The 20,382-nt window shown below is 43.2% G+C and overlaps 1 protein-coding gene across 1 annotated transcript in view; it reads left to right on the forward strand.

Annotated features, from left to right (window-relative positions):
• LOC126252593 (kazrin) overlaps positions 1-20,382 on the forward strand; it is a gene marked incomplete at its 5' end in the record, with an annotated part of 708,940 nt that overhangs the window by 507,981 nt on the left and 180,577 nt on the right. Inside the window, one exon of the mRNA XM_049953495.1 lies at positions 11,208-11,387. Within this exon, the coding sequence (XP_049809452.1) occupies positions 11,208-11,387 (180 nt within the window). The remainder of the gene's footprint in view (positions 1-11,207; positions 11,388-20,382) is intronic.

Below are 20,382 nucleotides of genomic sequence, written 5' to 3' on the forward strand. Positions count from 1 at the left end.
GACTAAAGTTGAAGTTTCACCTAAATTTCAGGGCCATTGTAACAACGCGAGAGCTCATATTTCTTCAACTTGGAACTCACATTTTTCTTTTTGTTATTCTTCAGTGGGACGTGATGAATTGCTGCTTTCTGTCAAGAGATTTATAAAAATATGCAAGGGTAGATTTAAAATATTAAAATTTTTAAGTATTAGCATATTTTTAATTATTAGAAAAAACGATTGCAAGTTGGTGATGACAAAAATCTTTGTAGTTTGTGATATTGATGGTAGTCATTATAATAAAGACGAAACACTGTACGAAATTGTAGGATCTGCACCAGTAAAGTATAAGTTTGGAGTAAAAAGCTTAAGTTGTGCTTTGAGAATTGGGTAGGACTTAAGCTTTCGAGGTTTTACATTTCATTTTTTGTTCCTGAATGTAGGGTGAACTTCTTGAGCGCGAAGCCACTGTAGAGCTATGATCCTCTCAGCCAAATACCAGGAGAGATTCAACTACGAGAGGAGGAGGAGTCCCAGTTGAAAAAATACTGCCGGGGAAAAGATCGCAAGATCAAGAAAGTGTTGTGCGAGATAAACGAATATTATAATTAGATGGAGCACCTGCAGTCGTCCTTTCGATGTTATGTATTATATAGCTACCAGTTTCGGTAATTCAGTAAGCCACCTTCAGGACTTAACTGACATTGAGGACGTAAGCTCTAGTAGTATCCGTGATCCCTTCAGCGGCCAACATCTATAAACTGGTTTCCGTTGACTACCATAACAACGATGCTGTGTCTGCAACCATCAACTAAAAACTGAGTTGGTATCGCCATTTGCGACTCAGTGGTGTCAAGCGAGAGCTCGATATAGAGATGGATAGAAGTCTGTTGTGTTCTCTGATGAAAACTGGTTCTGCTCGGCGCCAGTGATGACCGTGTGTAGGCAACTTGGACCTACATCTATAGTTATGGTCTGGGGTGCGATTTCGTATGACAGTAGGAGCAATATCTTGGTTATCCCACGCAACCTGACTGCAGAATTGTACTGCAGTGTGGTGATTCGACCTGTTGTGCTGCCATTCATGAACAGCATACCAGGGGATGTTTTCCAACAGGATAACGCTCGCCCACATACCGCTTTTGCAATCCAACATGCTCAACAGAGTGTCGACATGTTGTCTTGACCTGCTCGAGCGACAGATCTGTCTCACGTACGGGACATCATTGGACGACAACTCCCACGTCATCCACAACCAAAATTAACTGTTTCTACATTGACCGACCAAGTACAACAGGCATGGAACTCCGTCCCACAAACTGACATCCAGCACCTGTGTAACACAATACATGCACGTTTTCATGTTTGCGTTCAACATTCTGGCGGTTACACCGGTTATTAATGTACCAGCATTTCACATTTGCAGTAGCTTATCTCTCGCTTACATTAACCTGTGATCCTGCAATGTTAATCACTTAAATATGTTACCTAGACAAATATATTCACAAAGTTTCGTTAGTGTACATTAATTATTTTTTGATATTACGATTTTCTCCGTCAGTGTATTTGTGGGGGATTTTCTGTTCATTCATTTGCTTTACAACCAAGCCAAACATCCTGAAAATTTTGATTAGAACTAGGGCTGGGAACCATTTTCAATTTAATTCTGTACCAATACGTACTAGAAAAAAAATGAAAACGTCTTGCACAAGTGAGTGTATCTGTTTACGTGTACACAAAGTCGATGACTGCTTGTTCTGCTTGAGCAGTAGCCGCCGACGGCAAGTTCAAATGGCTCTGAGCACTATGGGACTAACATCTGAGGTCATCAGTCGCCTACAACTTAGAACTACTTAAACCTAACCAACCTAAGGACATCACACACATCCATACCCGAAGCAAGATTCGAACCTGCGACCGTAGCAGTCACGCGGTTCCGGACTGAAGTGCCTAGAACCGCTCGGTCACCGCGGCCGGCCGACGGCAAGTGATGGCATCCACAGCGACTGGAGCATCGTGACGATCACTGTCGCCCTATCACTCATTTTATAAACTGTGCCAATATCAGAACGACCATCGACGCACACAGTATTAAGGTTAAAGACACCGTAACAGTGGACAACTTTGTGACGCTTTTAGTACCGTTTGTTACGTAACTTAAACTGCGGCATTTAATTTCCGCAAATAAGGGATTTTATAGCCTTTCTTGCATTCACAGCGCCGGATTTGCAACTGGTGGCCAAAATTGGAACTATTTTTTTTTCCAACGTAAATTGGTTCCGCATTAACGCATTAGCATATCCACCACGTTTCGCTGCCATACGATAATTACAGCCCAGTCTGCTGTGTTGTGAGTAGTTGCAATTTAATTATAACCACTCGGTATTTGCCAGTAGATCTGTTTAAAGTCAAGTCGGGTAATCTCAAAAGACCGGCAAGTTTGAACACAGTAAAATCGTTTGTTTTCAGTAAATGGGTTTGCCTTGTCGTCAGCTTTCGAGACGTGCAGGGCACGGTGCTGCGATAATGATCTGTTTGTACTTAAGAAAACGCAGATGATCGACTTAACTTTAATAGTACAATTGACTGTGGGTACAAGTAGTGATTTAAGCTTGTTTTGTTTCAGGTATTAATTGAACCTTAATCAAAACAAATGATGTAGAAAAACAGAACAATCTCACATATAAAGCATAAATACATGTCTACTTATTTTAATAACCCTATTTTAGGACTCTAATCCTAATACATAATAATATTTACTACTAATATATAATAAATATTATTGGATATCAAGAAGTCAAACAAGTGATAGTAGTGTCGACAGCGAAAATTTCTCTGTCATTCAGCAAATATCACCAAGAGTAAAAACTGAACAGTAACAAAAACTAGAGGTTCACAGCAATTTTTTACTCCCTATCTCTCTGAAGAGAGCTGCATCAAACCAGTCTCAGGACTGAAGACCACAACAACAACAACAACATCTCTCTGAAGATTTTGACAGATGCGAGATCAGTGATAGAAATGGGGTTTACATATTAATAGCTGCCGGTCGGGCATGAAACTGAAAATCTCGCTGTAAATCGAACTTCTTTTCAACGTCTCATAAAAAATTTATAGAAGCGAAACATGCAGAAATTTAGCACAAGTTTGACATAAATGATTGCCAAGAATTAGTGTTGTAGTCGGATGGAAAGTTGCTCGCAGCACTCAAAGGTGCTGAAAATGTATATGAGAGTATTAGTGACATTTCAAGGCAAGGAACAATAATGGGAGTCCCAGAAATCCCAAAATCTTCTGGAGAAGATCAAGCCATGGCTATTCATCAGGCGTTAGAGAAGTCGGGTATAGCTGACAAAATTCGGGCACTTTGTTGTGATACGACAGCGAGCGATACAGGTGGAGTAAATGTCAGCTGTAACAATCTAGAAAAGTTGTTCAATCTTGACATGTTACATCCCCATTGCCGTCATCTCATTTTGGAACTGGTGTTACGGACCTATTTCAATTAACTTATGTCGGCAACTTCTGCCCCCAACACGGAATTCTTCAAGAAATTTAGAATAACTTAGTTGATACTCGACAAGAACGCTTACATGGCCGGTAGCAGTGAATGATCGGTAGAATGATGTACGGTATATTACTCTCAGATTTCTTGAAAACCAACCTTCGACACAGAAGCAAACGCGAGATGATTATCGAAAACTGCTGGAGGTACAGATAACGTTTCTTCGCGGCATTCCAAAGAATGAGATGTCTTTTCACGTCCCAGGTGGATGGCAAAGGCAATATACCCATGCGAGTTATACATGTTTCAAAATCAATTTCACTTATCTGATACAACTAATTAACAAGAAAATGTATTTTTCTTGCGCGCGTGTACGTCCTAGCCCGCTTTCTGTCAACAGAAGCAATTAGGGCACCTGACCATGATTTCCTATTCATGAGTCAACTGATAAGTTATCAGGATATTGATCCAGTAATCAGTTCGAGTATAACGACTTTTCTGGAGACTAGAAATCTACTCTGTAGGAATCAGCATGGGTTTCGAAAAAGACGATCGTGTGAAACCCAGCTCGCGCTATTCGTCCACGAGACTCAGAGGGCCATAGACACGGGTTCCCAGGTAGATGCCGTGTTTCTTGACTTCCGCAAGGCGTTCGATACAGTTCCCCACAGTCGTTTAATGAACAAAGTAAGAGCATATGGACTATCAGATCAATTGTGTGATTGGATTGAAGAGTTCCTAGATAACAGAACGCAGCATGTCATTCTCAATGGAGAGAAGTCTTCCGAAGTAAGAATGATTTCAGGTGTGCCGCAGGGAAGTGTCGTAGGACCATTGCTATTCACAAGATACATAAATGACCTTGTGGATGACATCGGAAGTTCACTGAGGCTTTTTGCGGATGATGCTGTGGTATATCGAGAGGTTGTAGCAATGGAAAATTGTACTGAAATGCGGGAGGATCTGCAGCGAATTGACGCATAGTGCAGGGAATGGCAATTGAATCTCAATGTAGACAAGTGTAATGTGCTGCGAATACATAGAAAGAAAGATCCCTTATCATTTAGCTACAAAATAGCAGGTCAGCAACTGGAAGCAGTTAATTCCATAAATTATCTGGGGGTACGCATTAGGAGTGATTTAAAATGGAATGATCATATAAAGTTGATCGTCGGTAAAGCAGACGCCAGACTGAGATTCGTTGGAAGAATCCTAAGGAAATGCAATCCGAAAACAAAGGAAGTAGGTTACAGTACGCTTGTTCGGCCACTGCTTTAATACTGCTCAGCAGTGTGGAATCCGTACCAGATAGGGTTGATAGAAGAGATAGTCAAGATCCAACTTAGAGCAGCGCGCTTCGTTACAGGGTCATTTAGTAATCGCGAAAGCGTTACGGAGATGATAGATAAACTCCAGTGGAAGACTCTGCAGGAGAGACGCTCAGTAGCTCGGTACGGGCTTTTGTTGAAGTTTCGAGAACATACCTTCACCGAGGAGTCAAGCAGTATATTGCTCCCTCCTACGTATATCTCGCGAAGAGACCATGAGGATAAAATCAGAGAGATTAGAGCCCACACAGAGGCATACCGACAATCCTTCTTTCCACGAACAATACGAAACTGGAACAGTAGCGAGAACCGATAAAGGTACTCAAGGTACCTTCCGCCACACACCGTCAGGTGGCTTGCAGAGTATGGATGTAGATGTAGATGTAGATACAGCTGCTGAAAAAGAATTTTCAGACACCTCTGGTACATGGTTGCAGAAACAACGGTTTTACTTTTTTTTTACTTTTGTTTGATGATAATTGTTAAAAACCACTCAACAGCCGAGATTGCATAAAATATTTCTTTATTTAAGACAACCGGTTTCAATAGATTTTGCTGTCATGTTCAGTTCTTAAACTTTTTGTTGCAAAACATATTCATTTTGCGCTGAACCTGACTCACAGGACATCATGTGGATGAAAACCAGCACTTTTTATAGTGTACTGGTTTTTATACATTTGACTTCTTGTGCGTGAGGTTCAGCAAAAAATGCACGTTTTACAACAAAGATTAACATATTTTACAGTAAAAAGTTTAAGACTTGAAGAGACAGCAAAGTCTGGTGGAACCGGTTGTCTTAAATAAAGAAATATTTTATGCGATCTTGGCTATTGAATGGTTTTTAATAATTAAAACAGATCGTCCTTCAGTAATCTCAAAATGAGAAAACTCCGTTTGATGATAATGTTCCAACAAAGGTTAAGGCAAATATAGCTAAAGCTGTCTTGAAATTACAAAAGTTGAAAAATAGTATACAAAAAACCAAGGAAAAACGTACGTTATACACAAAAACTGTCTTCCTTCTTTTAGGAATGTTGACCTTTCGGCATTTGTAACAGCTGTTCCGAAAACTTCCTACGCAAGATTTCCGATAATTACCAATTTTCCGCGCGCTCTTCAAAGTGGAGAGATGATTCTCATTACAAAAGTGTAATCTATAATCTTGAGGAGATGGTTGTTGTGAACGATGCAGAAAGAGGTGTGACACTCATCCAGGTTCACAGCAACAGTCTCATGTAGTTGGGGCACAACATCATTATAATATTACTGATATTCCAAAAAAATAATAAAATAGTATTACATTTATCACTTTTGCAGGTCGTAAAGCTTCTGAAAATGATAAAATGGTGCACAGAAATTTTTTTTAGTTTGTCATGAAATTGCATTCCGCCATCCAGCATCAGATTCCCATCAGACCAACGAGAACGTTGACCGACAGCATTGTTTAGAGGCCAGTGACCGATCTCAAAATTACGCAGTTTGCGTCATTACCTTGCCCGAATACTGACAGAAAAGATCGGTAACAGATATCTCAGGGACGCTGAAATAAAAGTTTGATGAAGTAAATGCCAATTGAACACTAGTAGGGATCGGCTGTGGCCACCAAACAATTCGTCGGCAATTCTCCTTCGCTGCAGCGTAAAAAAGTTCTAAAATGCAAGATAATAAATTGAGATGCGGCATTATGGAAGAGGAAAGTAGGTTCTTAATTCAAACACGGCTATTGAAATTAAATTAGCGTCATTAGTTAACCAAAAGTTATGGATACGAGAGCGACACTTGCATTTTGTTAGCCGGCCGTTGTGGCCAAGCGGTTCTAGGTGCTTCCGTCCAGAACCGCGCTGCTGCTACCGTCGCAGGTTCGAATCCTGCCTCGGGCAAGGCTGTGTGTGATGTCTTAGGTTAGTTAGGTTTAAGTAGTTCTAAGTCTAGGAGACTGACGACTTCAGATGTTAAGTCCCATAGTGCTTAGAGCCATTTGAACCATTTGAACGTTTTGTGAAACAACCATCGAAAACAAACGAAAGAGAGAGAGAGAGCTCACAGCTACTGCTTTTATGTAGTCCAAAACAAATTACGGCGACTGCCTTTCAACTTGCTTTACAGATCAATATAGAAACATTTCTCTGGAAAATTGTTTATCGGAACAGCAAAAAATGCATCCCTCATATTAAATCATGGCCTTTTCTCCCTAGTTTACAGGCATATTAACACAGAGAAAATTTATTCTTAATGTATTTTAGCTTTAATTAAACGTTTGGGGCACAAAAAAATCGTTCAAATGGCTCTGAGCACTATGGGACTTAACATCTGAGGTCATCAGACTTTGAACTACTTAAACCTAAGTAACCTAAGGACATCACACGCATCCATGCCCGAGGCAGGATTCGAACCTGCGACCGTAGCAGCAGCGCGGTTCCGGACTGAAGCGCCTAGAACCGCTCGGCAGCAACGGCCGGCGTTGGGGGCACATTCTATTAATTATTCAGAAGGCAACTTCTTACCCATGAGTCAATTGATAAATTATCAGGAGGACTGAGAATCGATTTGTTTTACAAATGTTTGCTGAACATCGTAGAAATTACCCAGCTATTGTATCTATTGAAGCGGGAACCTAGAAACGACGGAGAGGCTCCGTCCCCGCCGTAGCCGTCAGTGGTACACAACCCCACAACAGGAGACAGCAGTCCGCTCACCCCACCGCCGCTCCTTACCGAACCACCTAGGGTTATTGTGCGGACGCCACCGGGAACGTCTCATTCTAGACGAGTGTAACCCCGATGTTTGCGTGGTACAGTAAGTATTGTGTACACGTACGTGGAGACAGTGTTTGCGCAGCAATCGCCGACATAGTTTAACTGAGGCGGAGTAAGGGCAACCAGCCCGCATTCGCCGAGGCAGATGGAAAACCGCCTTAAAAACCATCCACAGGCTGGCCGGCACACCGGACCTTGACACTAATCCGCCGCGCGGATTTGTGTCGGGACTCGCACGCCTTCCTGCTCGGGAAGCAGCGCGTTAGACCGCGCAGCTAAGCGAGCGGTCACACAGTACCATGGTCACTCAGACCCTCCCCTGGCGCGCAGTCGTTACGTTCGCTTTCCGCGAAGGTGTGTCAAACACTTGTATTTGAGTCGCCTATATGGGAAGCGAACGTGACAACTGCGTGCCAGGATATGGCTTGAGCATGGTACTGTGTACCGAAACATTCAGTCGCTAGGCAGAATAAATAAAGTGCGACTATGGACTAAAGCAAACTTTTTCAGTATTGTATTCGTCGCTGCTACACCGACAGTATGCCGGCAATATGTTCTAGGTATTTAGCTGAAGTGGCAACCTTTAGATTCGTGTGATTTATCTTGTAACCGAAATTTCATGGATCCCTTTTCGTACTAGTGTGGATGATCCGCCGGGCTGATTCGTGCCGGGGAACGGTACGCCTTCCCGGTCGAGAAGCAGTGCGTTAGACCGCATGGCTAGACGGGCGGGCACCCAGCTATAACAAAAACTTCTCTTCGCAATAAATAATGTTAAGTGCCAATTCGATCAAATTATTTTTTGATTGTACAAAAATGAATGTTGTAAAATGATGAATGTAAGTAAAATAGCTTCTCAAATTGAAAATGTGGACATTATGGGAAATAAACTTATCGTTTATTCAACTGTTCAACAAAAAAATTTTTCACATTGTGTTTTGAATACCTCGAATGAACTTTTTAGTACTATGAGTAAAAATGGTATTAAACAATTGTTGGGTTTATTTAAATGTGTCATATGTATTACTCTCATGAAAGAGAGTATACAGTGGAGATAAGAAAGAATACCATGTGTTTTAATGGACATAGGTGTTGCACATGCTACGTTCCAACTTGGAGGCTTTTGAGAGTCGCCGAGTATTTGTTAGATTGAGACGAAATTTTTCAGTGACTGTTTTTTTGTCAATTGAAACGAAAGTGGGCGGTGGGAGAACTAAAATAATAACTTTCAGAAAATTACGTATAGCTACGGACCATCCTAGTGCACGAGGGGTGCATAAGTGTAACAGGAAACAGACAAAAAAGTTCATTACTTAGTCTAATTTTTCTGAACTCATGATTAAAACTTAATGACTACTTGTAGTACATTATCGAATACGGGATTATGTCAATTATACAGGGTGGTCCATTGATAGTGACCGAGCCGAATATCTCACGAAATAAGCGTCAAACGGAAAAACTACAAAGAACGAAACTCGTCTAGCTTGAAGGGGGAAACCAGATGGCGCTATTGTTGGCCCGCTAGATGGGGCTGCCATAGGTTAAACGGATATCAACTGCGTTTTTTTGAATAGGAACCCCCATTTTTTGTTACATATTCGTGTAGTACGTAAAGAAATACGAATGTTTTAGTTGGACCACTTTTTTCGGTTTGTGATAGATGGTGCTGTAATAGTCGCAAACATAAGGCTCACAATTTTAGACGAACAGTTGGTAACAGGTACGTTTTGTAAATTAAAATACAGAACGTATGCTCAATAGTGCATATTATGTCGGTTTACGTTACTGCTGTTGGTGAATGACGCTTCATCGCTGAATAGAACGCGTGCAAAAAATCTGTCATCGTCCCGTAATTTCTCTTGTGCCCAGTGGCAAAACTGTACACGACGTTCAAAGTCGTCACCATGCAATTCCTGGTGCATAGAAATGTTGTACGGATGCAATCGATGTTGATGTAGCATTCTCAACACCGACATTTTTGAGATTCCCCATTCTCGCACAATTTGTCTGCTCCTGATGTGCGGATTAGCCGCGATAGCAGCTAAAACACCTACTTGGGCATCATCATTTGTTGCAGGTCGTGGTTGACGTTTCACGTGTGGCTGAACACTTCCTAATTCCTTGCCGGCCGGGGTGGCCGAGCGGTTCTAGGCGCTACAGTCAGGAACCGCACGACCGCTACGGTCGCAGGTTCGAATCCTGCCTCGGGCATGGATGTGTGTGATGTCCTTAGGTTAGTTAGGTTTAAGTAGTTCTAAGTTCTAGGGGACTCATGACCTCAGAAGTTAAGTCCCATAGTGCTCAGAGCCATTTGAACCATTTTTGAACCTAATTCCTTAAATAACGTAACTATCCGGCGAACGGTCCGTACACTTGTATGATGTCGTCCAGGATACAGAGCAGCATACACAGCACGCGCCCGTTGGGCATTTTGATCACAATAGCCATACATCAACACGATATCGACATTTTCCGCGATTGGTAAACGGTCCGTTTTAACACGGCTAATGTATTACGAAGCAAATACCGTCCACACTAGCGGAATGTTACGTGATACCACGTACTTATACGTTTGTGACTATTACAGCGCCATCTGCCGAAAGCGAAAAAAGTGGTTCAACTAAAACATTCATATTTCTTTACGTACTACACGAATATGTAATAAAAAATTAGGGTTTCTATTTTAAAAAACGCAGTCGACATCCGTTTGACCTATGGCAGCGCCATCCAGGGGGCCAACCATAGCGCCATCTGGTTTCCCCCTTCAAGCTAGACAAGTTTCGTTCTTTGTAGTTTTATCGTTTGACGCTTATTTCGTGAGATATTTGGCCCGGTCACGATCAATGGACCACTCTGTATGTTAAATGAAACAACAAGTTCACTGTTACCAGTCACCGTTTTATTTATTTCCACGACGCGTTTCGAAGGTTTAAGCCTCCATCATCGGGTGGATTAACATTAGGAAGTATTACATTTGTGTGTGTGTTGTGTTACGATTTTTGGAGGAACTTGTGGCACTGCCTTCAGTGATCACAGGTTCCTTTTGCTGTCGTAACACATCACATGTATACTGCCACATTTGTAAACAAATATGGCGTCTGGGATCAGCTGATTTGTTTACAAATGTGGCAGTATACATGTGATGTGTTACGACAGCAAAAGGAACCTGTGATCACTGAAGGCAGTGCCACAAGTTCCTCCAAAAATCGTAACACAACACACACACAAATGTAATACTTACTAATGTAAATCCACCCGATGATGGAGGTTTAAACCTTCGAAACGCGTCGTGGAAATAAATAAAACGGTGACTGGTAACAGTGAACTTGTTGTTTCATTTAATGTCAGTAACAGTCACGGTAAAGCCTAACCTAAAAATGTTCGCATTTAAAGTCACTCTGTATGTGTTATTTTGGTGCTGTAATTTTCACCTATTTTAGTGTAGTAATGAATATGCTCCCACGTTGCTAACACGTAAGGGTACATATGCAAATATCACAAAGGAAGATTCGTAATTTTGACACGAGCGTGTAGGAAAGTCTGTTGGGCGAGGAGCTGTGGGTGGAGGTGTGAGAAGGCTGCTGTAGACGCAGTGCCCGTGGCACGGCCCGGCTACCCCTGTGCTCCTCTTGTGTGCAGCGGATGAGGGAGAGCGAGGCGTCACTGCAGCAGCTGTCGACGGAGCGCGAGGAGCGCGAGCGCGAGCGCTGGAGCCTGCTGCGGCACGCCCGCGACGAGGCCGAGCGCAGCCTCGCCCTGGCCGCGCAGCTCGACGCCAAGGAGCAGCACATCCAGCAGCTGCAGGACCAGCTGCTAGAGGTACGTACTCCCTGTACCACGACACTCCGGCTGACGGGTCCGTGCTTTCTGATGACTCCTGCTCTGCTCTTGTCCGTGTCCTACGTGCGTTGGCCGTTACCCCTTATAACGCCTCTTCTTCTTTATGATTTGGTTTGATTAGTACTTGGCCTCGGCTAAAACTCGGCGACAGTCGGTAGAGTGTTGAGATCAAGTTACGAAGACGACGTTACACAAAATAACAGTGCTGAACCGAAATGTCGACGTGCGTGAGATATTTACTTCACCAAGAATCGTAATTAATCGTTCGTAATCGATGTTTAACTGATTAATGATGAAATATTAATGATAAAACCAATACAGTCACATCCACAACAAATTCCCTACAAGCTGGTCGTAATTTCAAGTATCTAAGAAATCGTGACAGTGGGCTTGTTATTTGAGTCAAAGATTCTACACAAGCGCCGAGCGCTACAGTCAAATTATTACTCGGGAGTTTGATGTCAATAATTTGATAGAATTTTAAATCACAAATGCACGACTTGGCACGAGAGGGTGTTTTATTGCACAATATCAGTCACTTCCAAACCGAGCCTTGAGAAGAAAACTTTTCCAGGTATTGGGGGGATTTAAATTATATGCTTCGGACCTATCACTGAAGTTCCATAAACCAGTGGCTATTATGAATGAAAATTGTCTATAAGTGTTCGTTGCCTAAATCACTGTCTAAGTAATGTTTAGTTCAATTATCTAGTTAAAAGTTCACTTTACTCTAGTAGGTAAAAGTCCTCCGTTCGAATTCTAATGCCGTGATATTTGAAGTCAGAAGATCGTATTACTGTGTCATAATAGACCGCAATTATTCAATCTCAAAAACAATCCAAGTGCGCCTACATGGACGACCATTCAAATATATGACCTGCTTCGGCTAACTCTCGTAACGTAGTGACAATACACTGAACTATACTTAGTCATTACTCACGATTCCCAAAGAGTACTCACACGGAGTATTCTTTGGGATCGTTGGTTCTACTTTGCGAATGTTAATTTATGCTAATTTTGCGATTTATTGTGAATTTGATTTTAATTTTACTGAAATTTAATCTTTCTTTCGTAGATTGTTAAATTGTCAAGTCCTAGATTCCTGATTTAATTACTTGTTAATGTCCTAATAACAGTGATGAATGGAACTTCGTTTGCTTATTCACTTTTCTGGGAATTTGGGACTTGGGGGGAAAATCTTTGGGGTATTGGGAGCTAATTTTTGATTTTTATTTCTCGTCCGAGGAAGTGGCATTACACCCTCCATCACTCCATTCGCGTCTCTGTCGGACGCTCGGTGAGTGGTGGCGGTAGCAGCACCCAGCTGAGAACCGTGACTCCCCAGTGTCCGCGCTATAGCCCTCCACACTCAACAGCACTAGCGCTGACACTGGAGGCCACAGTTCGCGGTCGAGTGTCTTCATCTCCACCAGTACCACCTCCACCACGGCCACCACCCTTCGGGGGTGCACTCGCAGCATAGTTGTTGTGCTTTTTACACCTTGACTTTGTGGAGTTTTCAGCACTTGGGGATGTGACTCTGGACTCGCTTGGTGAAACTACTTGCTTCCTTGTTAGTTGTCGTCTTCTTTGCTGTCGACATAAACAGAAAATTCCAAAGCGCACACAGGGGGCGGGGTAGGGGGGGGTTAGGTTTCCCCTATGAGCGATTTATGAACATCGATGACGCCATTACAACATCGAGCTTGTCTGCACTGACATAACATTCTGTGACGTAGATACCGGGTGATCAAAAAGTCATTATAAATTTGAAAACTGAATAAATCATGGAATAATGCAGATAGAGAGGTACAAATTGACACACATGCTTGGAATGACATGGGGTTTTGTAAGAAACAGAAAATACAAACGTTCAAAGAATGTCCGACAAATGGCGCTTCATCTGATCAGAATAGCAATAATTAGCATAACAAAGTAAGACAAAGCAAAGATGATGTTCTTTACAGGAAATGCTCAATTGTAAAGCATGTCCGGTGTTATGGTGAGGCATTAGCGTCGGCTGTTGTCTTTCAGCATCCCTAGAGATGTCGGTCGATCACGATACACTTGCGACTTCAGGTAACCCCAAAGCCAATAATCGCACGGACTGAGGTCTGCGGACCTGGGAGGCCAAGCATGACGAAAGTGGCGGCTGAACACATGGTCATCACCAAACGACGCGCGCAAGAGATCTTTCACGCGCCATCTGTCGGACATTTTGTGAAATTTGTTTTTTGTTTTTTTTTGTTCTAATAAAACCCCATGTCACTCCAAGCATGTGTGCCAATTTTTACCTCTCTATCTACATTATCCCGAGGTTTATTAAGTTTTCTAATTTATACTGACTTTTTGATTACCCTGTACACTGAAGAGCCGAAGAAACTGGTACACCTGCCTAATACCGTGTAGAGCCCCCGCGAGCACGCAGAACTGCCGCAGCACGATGTAGCGTGGATTCCGCTAATGTCAGAAGTAGAGCTGGAGGGACTTGAAACCATGAATCCCGCAGGGCTGTCCATAAATCTGTATGAGGGGGTCGAGATCTCTACTGAACAGCACATTGCAAGGCAGAAGCTTCTTCCTAAGTCGGTGTTGACGAGCCAAGGCTTTGTGTCGTGCAGTCATCAAGGGTACACGACTGGGCCTTCCGCTTCGAAAGCCCATATCGATCATGTATCGTTGAATGGTTCGACGATGACTTTTGGTGATGGCTCAGCATCGAAATCTGCAGCAATTTGCGGAATTGTTGCAATTCTGCGGCGTTGAACGATTCTCTTCAATCGTCGTTGGTCCCGTTCTTACAAGATCTTTTTCCGGCCACAGCGATGTCGGGGATTTGATTTTTTACCGGATTCCTGATATTCGCCGTACACTCGTGAAATGGTCGTACGAAAAAATCCCCACTGCATCGCTACCTCGCATGCTGTGACCCATCGCTCGTGCATCGACTATAACGCCACGTTCGGACTCACTTAAATCTTGATAACTTGCCATTGTAGCAGCAGTGACCGAACTAACAACGGCGCCAGACACTTGTTGTCTTGTATAGGCGTTGCCGACCGCAGTGCCGTATTCTGCCCACACACGTCAAAACAAGTTTTGCATCACCCTGGTTCCCAGAACTACTGAAGATAGACATTGACTGTCGATATTGTATCACAGACGCAGTCCCTTTGACTGTTCAGAGATGTCACTAAACCCGCCCAAAGATGTAAACAACCACGCATGAGCAGCGCCTATTAGACGGAGTGGGTCCGACAACCGATCAGTTCCAGTCATTCCACCAGAAAGGAGGTACACAGCTCGTGTTGTCTGTAGTTCAACCATGCCTAGACTGTCAATACCGCGGTTCGATCGCGTCCGCATTGTTACTTTGTGACAGGAAGGGCTCTGAACAAGGGAAGTGTCCAGACTTCTCAGAGTGAACCAAAGTGATGTTGTTCGGACATGGAGGAGATACAGACAGACCGGAACTGTCGATAACATGCCTCGCTCAGGTCGCCCAAGGACTATTACTGCAGGGATGACCGCTACCTACGGATTATGGCTCGGAGGAGCCCTAACAGCAACGCCACCATATTGAATATGCTGTAAGTGCAGCCACAGGGCGTCGTGTTACGACTCAGACTGTGCGCAATAGGCTGCATGATGCGCAACTTCGCTCCCGACGTCCATGGCGAGGTCCATCTTTGCAACCACGTCACCATGCAGCGCAGTACAGATGGAAGCAACAGCATGCCGAATGGACCGTTCAGGATTGGTATTACGTCCTCTTCACCGTTGAGTGTCGCATATGCCTTCAATCAAACAATGGTTGGAGACGTGTTTGGAGGCAACGCTGTCAGGCTGAATGCCTTTGACACACTGTCCAGCGAGTGCAGTAAGGTGGAGGTTCCCTGATATTTTGGGGTGGTATTGTGTGGGGCCGACGTAAGCCGCTGGTGGTCATGGACGGCGCCGTAACGACTGTACGATACGTGAATGCCATCCTCCGAACGATAGTGCAACCATATCAGCAGCATATTTGCGAGGCATTCGTCTTCATGGACGACAATTCACGCCCTCATCGTGCACATCTTGTGAATGACTTCCTTCAGGACAACGACATCGCTCGACTAGAGTGGCCAGTCTGTTCTCCAGACATGAACCCTATCGAACATGCCTGGTATAGATTGAAAAGGGCTGTTTATGGACGACATGACTCACTAACCACTCTGAGGGATCCACGCCGAATCGCCATTGAGGAGTGGGACAGTCTGGACCAACAGTGCCTTGATGAACTAGTGGATAGTATGCCACGACGAATACAGGCATGCATCAATGCAGGAGGACGTGTTACTGGGTATTAGAGGTACCGGTGTGTACAAAAACATGGACTACCACCTCTGAAGGTCTCGCTGTATGGCGGTACAACCTTTTTTTGATGTGTGTATTTACAAATCTCTGTATTTGAATACGCATGCCTGTACCAGTTTCCTTGGCGCTGCAGTGTACATACGAGGTTTTTTATTCCCACTTATGAAAATACAGTGAAATCAACCCAATATTCCCCTAACGTCAGTATACACCCACAAAACCCATCAAAATATGTACTGACTCTGATTTCCAGTGGAGTTGGTTGTGCTGTAAATGCGCTTACAACGAAGACATGAACATAAAATACACACCCCGAAAATACCCACTAAAATTTTTACTGCTTTAACATGAATACAAATGGCCAGAAATCGGAGTGCTTTCGATGCACTTACACAATGATATTTTCGCAAGCCCCTTAATCATGAATATATACTCCCTCCCCCCCCCCCCAAAAAAAAAAAACACTGGAATATATAAACAACATACATCTTCAAACTGATGGACCCTTGCGCTGTAATTTTATAAGACGTACATATGTTTTCAGTATACAGATCTTGGTTTTTTACGTGAGCAAGATATCGGGCATGCTTGTCGTCGGCCGCAAATGAGGTCGGGTGCCGGGTGCTCCGATTTTTCCGTTTCCTGATTGTCGCGTATTATAGTACAGGGTGTTGGCCGCCTTGCTGAAGTGTTTCCGCAACCCGGTGTAGCGGAACGCTTTTTTTTTTTTTTTTTTTTTTTTTTGTGCTAAGTTCCTGTGGGACCAAACTGATGAGGTCATCGGTCCATAGGCTTACATAGTACTTAATCTAACTTAAAGTAACGTAAGCTAAGGACAACACACACACACACACACACACACACATGCCCGAGGGTGGACAATGTGATATGTGCCGGTTCGTTGTCTTGATACAAAGATAATGAATCGTTTTCCCACAGTTCGAGTCGTTTTTTCTTTTTTCTCCTTTTTTCTTGTTTTCTCACGGAGATGAGCAAAGAACCTCAAGTTATCAGTGTTGGCTAATAGTTTCACCTTCAGGAACCTAGTGAAGAAACGCAGTTCCTTGAATAAAAAAAAAAAATAATAATAAAAAAAAGACATTCAGCACAACTTTGACTCTGGATTTCTTCAATCGAGTTTCTTTCGCTCGCAGTAAAGTTGGGGCCTTCCACTGCATGGATTTGCGCTTGATTTCCCTGCCGTAAGTGAAAAACCAACATTTGTCACATGTTATCACTATTTCCAAGAAATTAGGATCATTTTCAGTGGTATTCAAAGTGCCAATACAAACATTTTCACGAGCTTCTTTCTGTTCGATCGTGAGAATTTTCGGCACCAGTTTTACTCACACTTTTCTCATGTTAAACTGTTTACGAAAAATTTTCCTTACAAATTCTTCCTCAGTTCCTACAGTGTCAGCAATCGATCGAATACTCAACCGACGACCAGATCGAATCAGATTACCTACTTTTTCGATATTTTCATCCGGTTTTGATGTTAAAGGGCTTCCTGGGCGTGAGTCATCTTCAGCATCTTCTCGGCCATCTCGAAAACGTAATGCTACACTACTGGCCATTAAAATTGCTACACCACAAAGATGACGTACTACAGACGCGAAATTTAACCGACAGGAAGAAGATGCTGTGATATGCAAATGATTAGCTTTTCAGATCATTCACACAAGGTTGGCGCCGGTGGCGACACCTTCAACGTGCTGACATGAGGAAAGTTTCCAACCGATTTCTCATACACAAATAGCAGTTGACCGGCGTTGCCTGGTGAAACGTTATTGTGATGCCTCGTGTAAGGAGGAGAAATGCGTACCATCACGTTTCAGACTTTGATAAAGGTCGGATTGTAGCCTATCGCGATTGCGGTTTATCGTATCGCGACATTGCTGCTCGCGTTGGTCGAGTCCAATGACTGTTAGCAGAATATAGAAACGGTGGGTTCATGAGGGTAATACGGAATGCCGTGCTAGATCCCAACGGCCTCGTATCACTAGCAGTCGAGATGACAGTCATCTTATCCGCATGGCTCTAACGGATCGTGCAGCCACGTCTCGATCCCTGAGTCAACAGATGGGGACGTTTGCAAGACAACAACCATCTGCACGAACAATTCGATGACGTTTGCAGCAGCATGGACTATCAGCTCGGAGACCATGGCTGCATCACAGACAGGAGCGCCTGCGATGGTGTACTCAACGACGAACCTGGGTGCACGAAAAGCAAAACTTCATTTTTTCGGATGAATCCAGGTTCTGTTTACAGCATCATGATGGTCGCATCCGTGTTTGGCGACATCGCGGTGAACCCACATTGGAAGCGCGTATTCGTCATCGCCATACTGGCGTATCACCCCCGGCGCGATGATATGGGGTGCTATTGGTTACAAGTCTCGGTCACCTCTTGTTCACATTGACGGCCCTTTGAACAGTGGACGTTACATTTCAGATGTGTTACGACCGATGGCTCTACCCTTCATTCGATCCCTGCGAAACCCTACATTTCAGCAGGATAATGCACGACCGCATGGTGCAGGTCTTGTACGGGCCTTTCAGGATACAGAAAATGTTCGACTGCTGCCCTTGCCAGCACATTCTCCAGATCTCTCACCAATTGAAAACGTCTGGTCAGTGGTGGCCGAGCAACTGGCTCGTCAGAACACGCCAGTCACTACTCTTGATGAACTGTGGTATCGTGTTGAAGCTGCATGGGCAGCTGTACCTGTACACACCATCCAAGCTCTGTTTGACTCAATGCCCAGGCGTATCAAGGCCGTTATTACGGCCAGAGGTGATTGTTCGGGGTACTGATTTCTCAGGATCTATGCACCCAAATTGCTTCAAAATGTAATCACATGTCAGTTCTAGTATAATACATTTGTCCAATGAATACCCGTTTACCATCTGCATTTCTTCTTGATGTAGCAATTTTAATGGCCAGTAGTGAGGAACCACTGAAAAACTGACGGATGTGATAAACAGTCTTCAGCATACACTTCCTTTAGAAAAGACAGGTTTCAGTAGCAGTTTTTCCAAGTTTCGCGTGAAACTTCACGACAGTTCGTTGCTCTATTATTACGCTTACCATTTTTCCAGCAAAGCAAAATAACGGATCTTACACAAATGAAGGCCACGGCCACACTGATTTCTTCGTGAATATAGAATGACAAGTCATTAATATATATTAAGAACAGCAGAGGACCCAAGACCGAACCTTGCGGCACCCCATTCTTGATTGTTCCCCAGTTTGAGAAATCACCAGTTGTTCTGCATATTATGTGAATTGCTTATTTCAACTTTCTGCACTCTTCCAGTTAGGTATGATTTTAACCATTTGAGCACTGTCCCATTCACACCACAGTACTTGAGCTTATCTTGAAGTATTCCATGATTTACACAGTTAAAAGCCTTTGATAGATGACAAAAAATCCCAACGGGTAACTTCCGGCTACTCAGAGCATTTAATATTTCATTAGTGAAAGTATATATAGCATTTTCCGTTGAAAAACCCTTCTGGAAGCCAAACTGACATTTTTTTAAAACTTATTTTTTACAAAGGTGTGAAGCTACTCTACAATGCATTACTTTTTCAAGAATTTTGGATAAGGCAGTCAGAAGAGAGATTGGGCGGTAGTTGTTGACATCAGACGTATCCCCTTTTTTATGCAGTGGTTTAACAATGGCATACTTCAGTCTATCTGGGAAAATACCCTGCTTCAGAGAGCTATTACATATGTGGCTAAGAATCCCACTTATTTCTTGGGAACAAGCTTTTATTATCCTGCTGGAAATGCCATCAATTCCATGTGAGCTTTTATTCTTGAGAGAGTTTATTACCTTCATAATTTCAGAAGGAGAGATGGGTGGAATTCCAATTGTATCTAATGGTGTGGGTAAGGCCTCTTCCATTAACGGCCTTGCTTCTTCTAATGAACATTTAGATCCTATTTTCTCTACAACATTTAAAAAATGATTACTCAAAATGTTTTCGACTTCCGGCTTGTTGTTTATCGAGTTTCCATTCACTTTGATGGTGATGCCGTCATCCTGTACTCTTGGTTGCCCTGTCTCCCATGTAATAATATTCCAAATTGTTTTGATTTTGTTATCAATTGGCTCACCTCGTACCTATCATCCGAGCTCAGTTCAAGTTGATGTCCAGCCGGGAACGAGGCGTTGTTGCTGCCAGAGGTGGAAGCTGTGTCTACTAAAGTTCGCACCAAATCACTTACAATCGTACGTTCTTTCTACTGTACTGCAAATGCACAATAAGTAAAATTTCGTTAATTGCTATCGCTCCTGGTGTTGCAATTGTAATGGACAACAGCGTCCTTTTTATACCGGGTGATCAAAAAGTCAGTATAAATTTGAAAACTGAATAAATCACGGAATAATGTAGATAGAGAGGTACAAATTGACACTCATGCTTGGAATGACATGGGGTTTTATTAGAAACAAAAAAATACAAACGTTCAAAAAATGTCCCACAGATGGCGCAGCACAGCAAAACTGCTACCGTGACGGGTGAGACGCTGAAAGACAGCACCCGACGCCAATGCCTCACCATAACTCCGGACATGCTTTACAGTGCTGTTCATAACATTATTCCT

The sequence above is a fragment of the Schistocerca nitens genome, chromosome 4 (assembly GCF_023898315.1).
Source record: "Schistocerca nitens isolate TAMUIC-IGC-003100 chromosome 4, iqSchNite1.1, whole genome shotgun sequence".
In the NCBI taxonomy this organism is placed as follows: Eukaryota; Metazoa; Arthropoda; class Insecta; order Orthoptera; family Acrididae; genus Schistocerca; species Schistocerca nitens.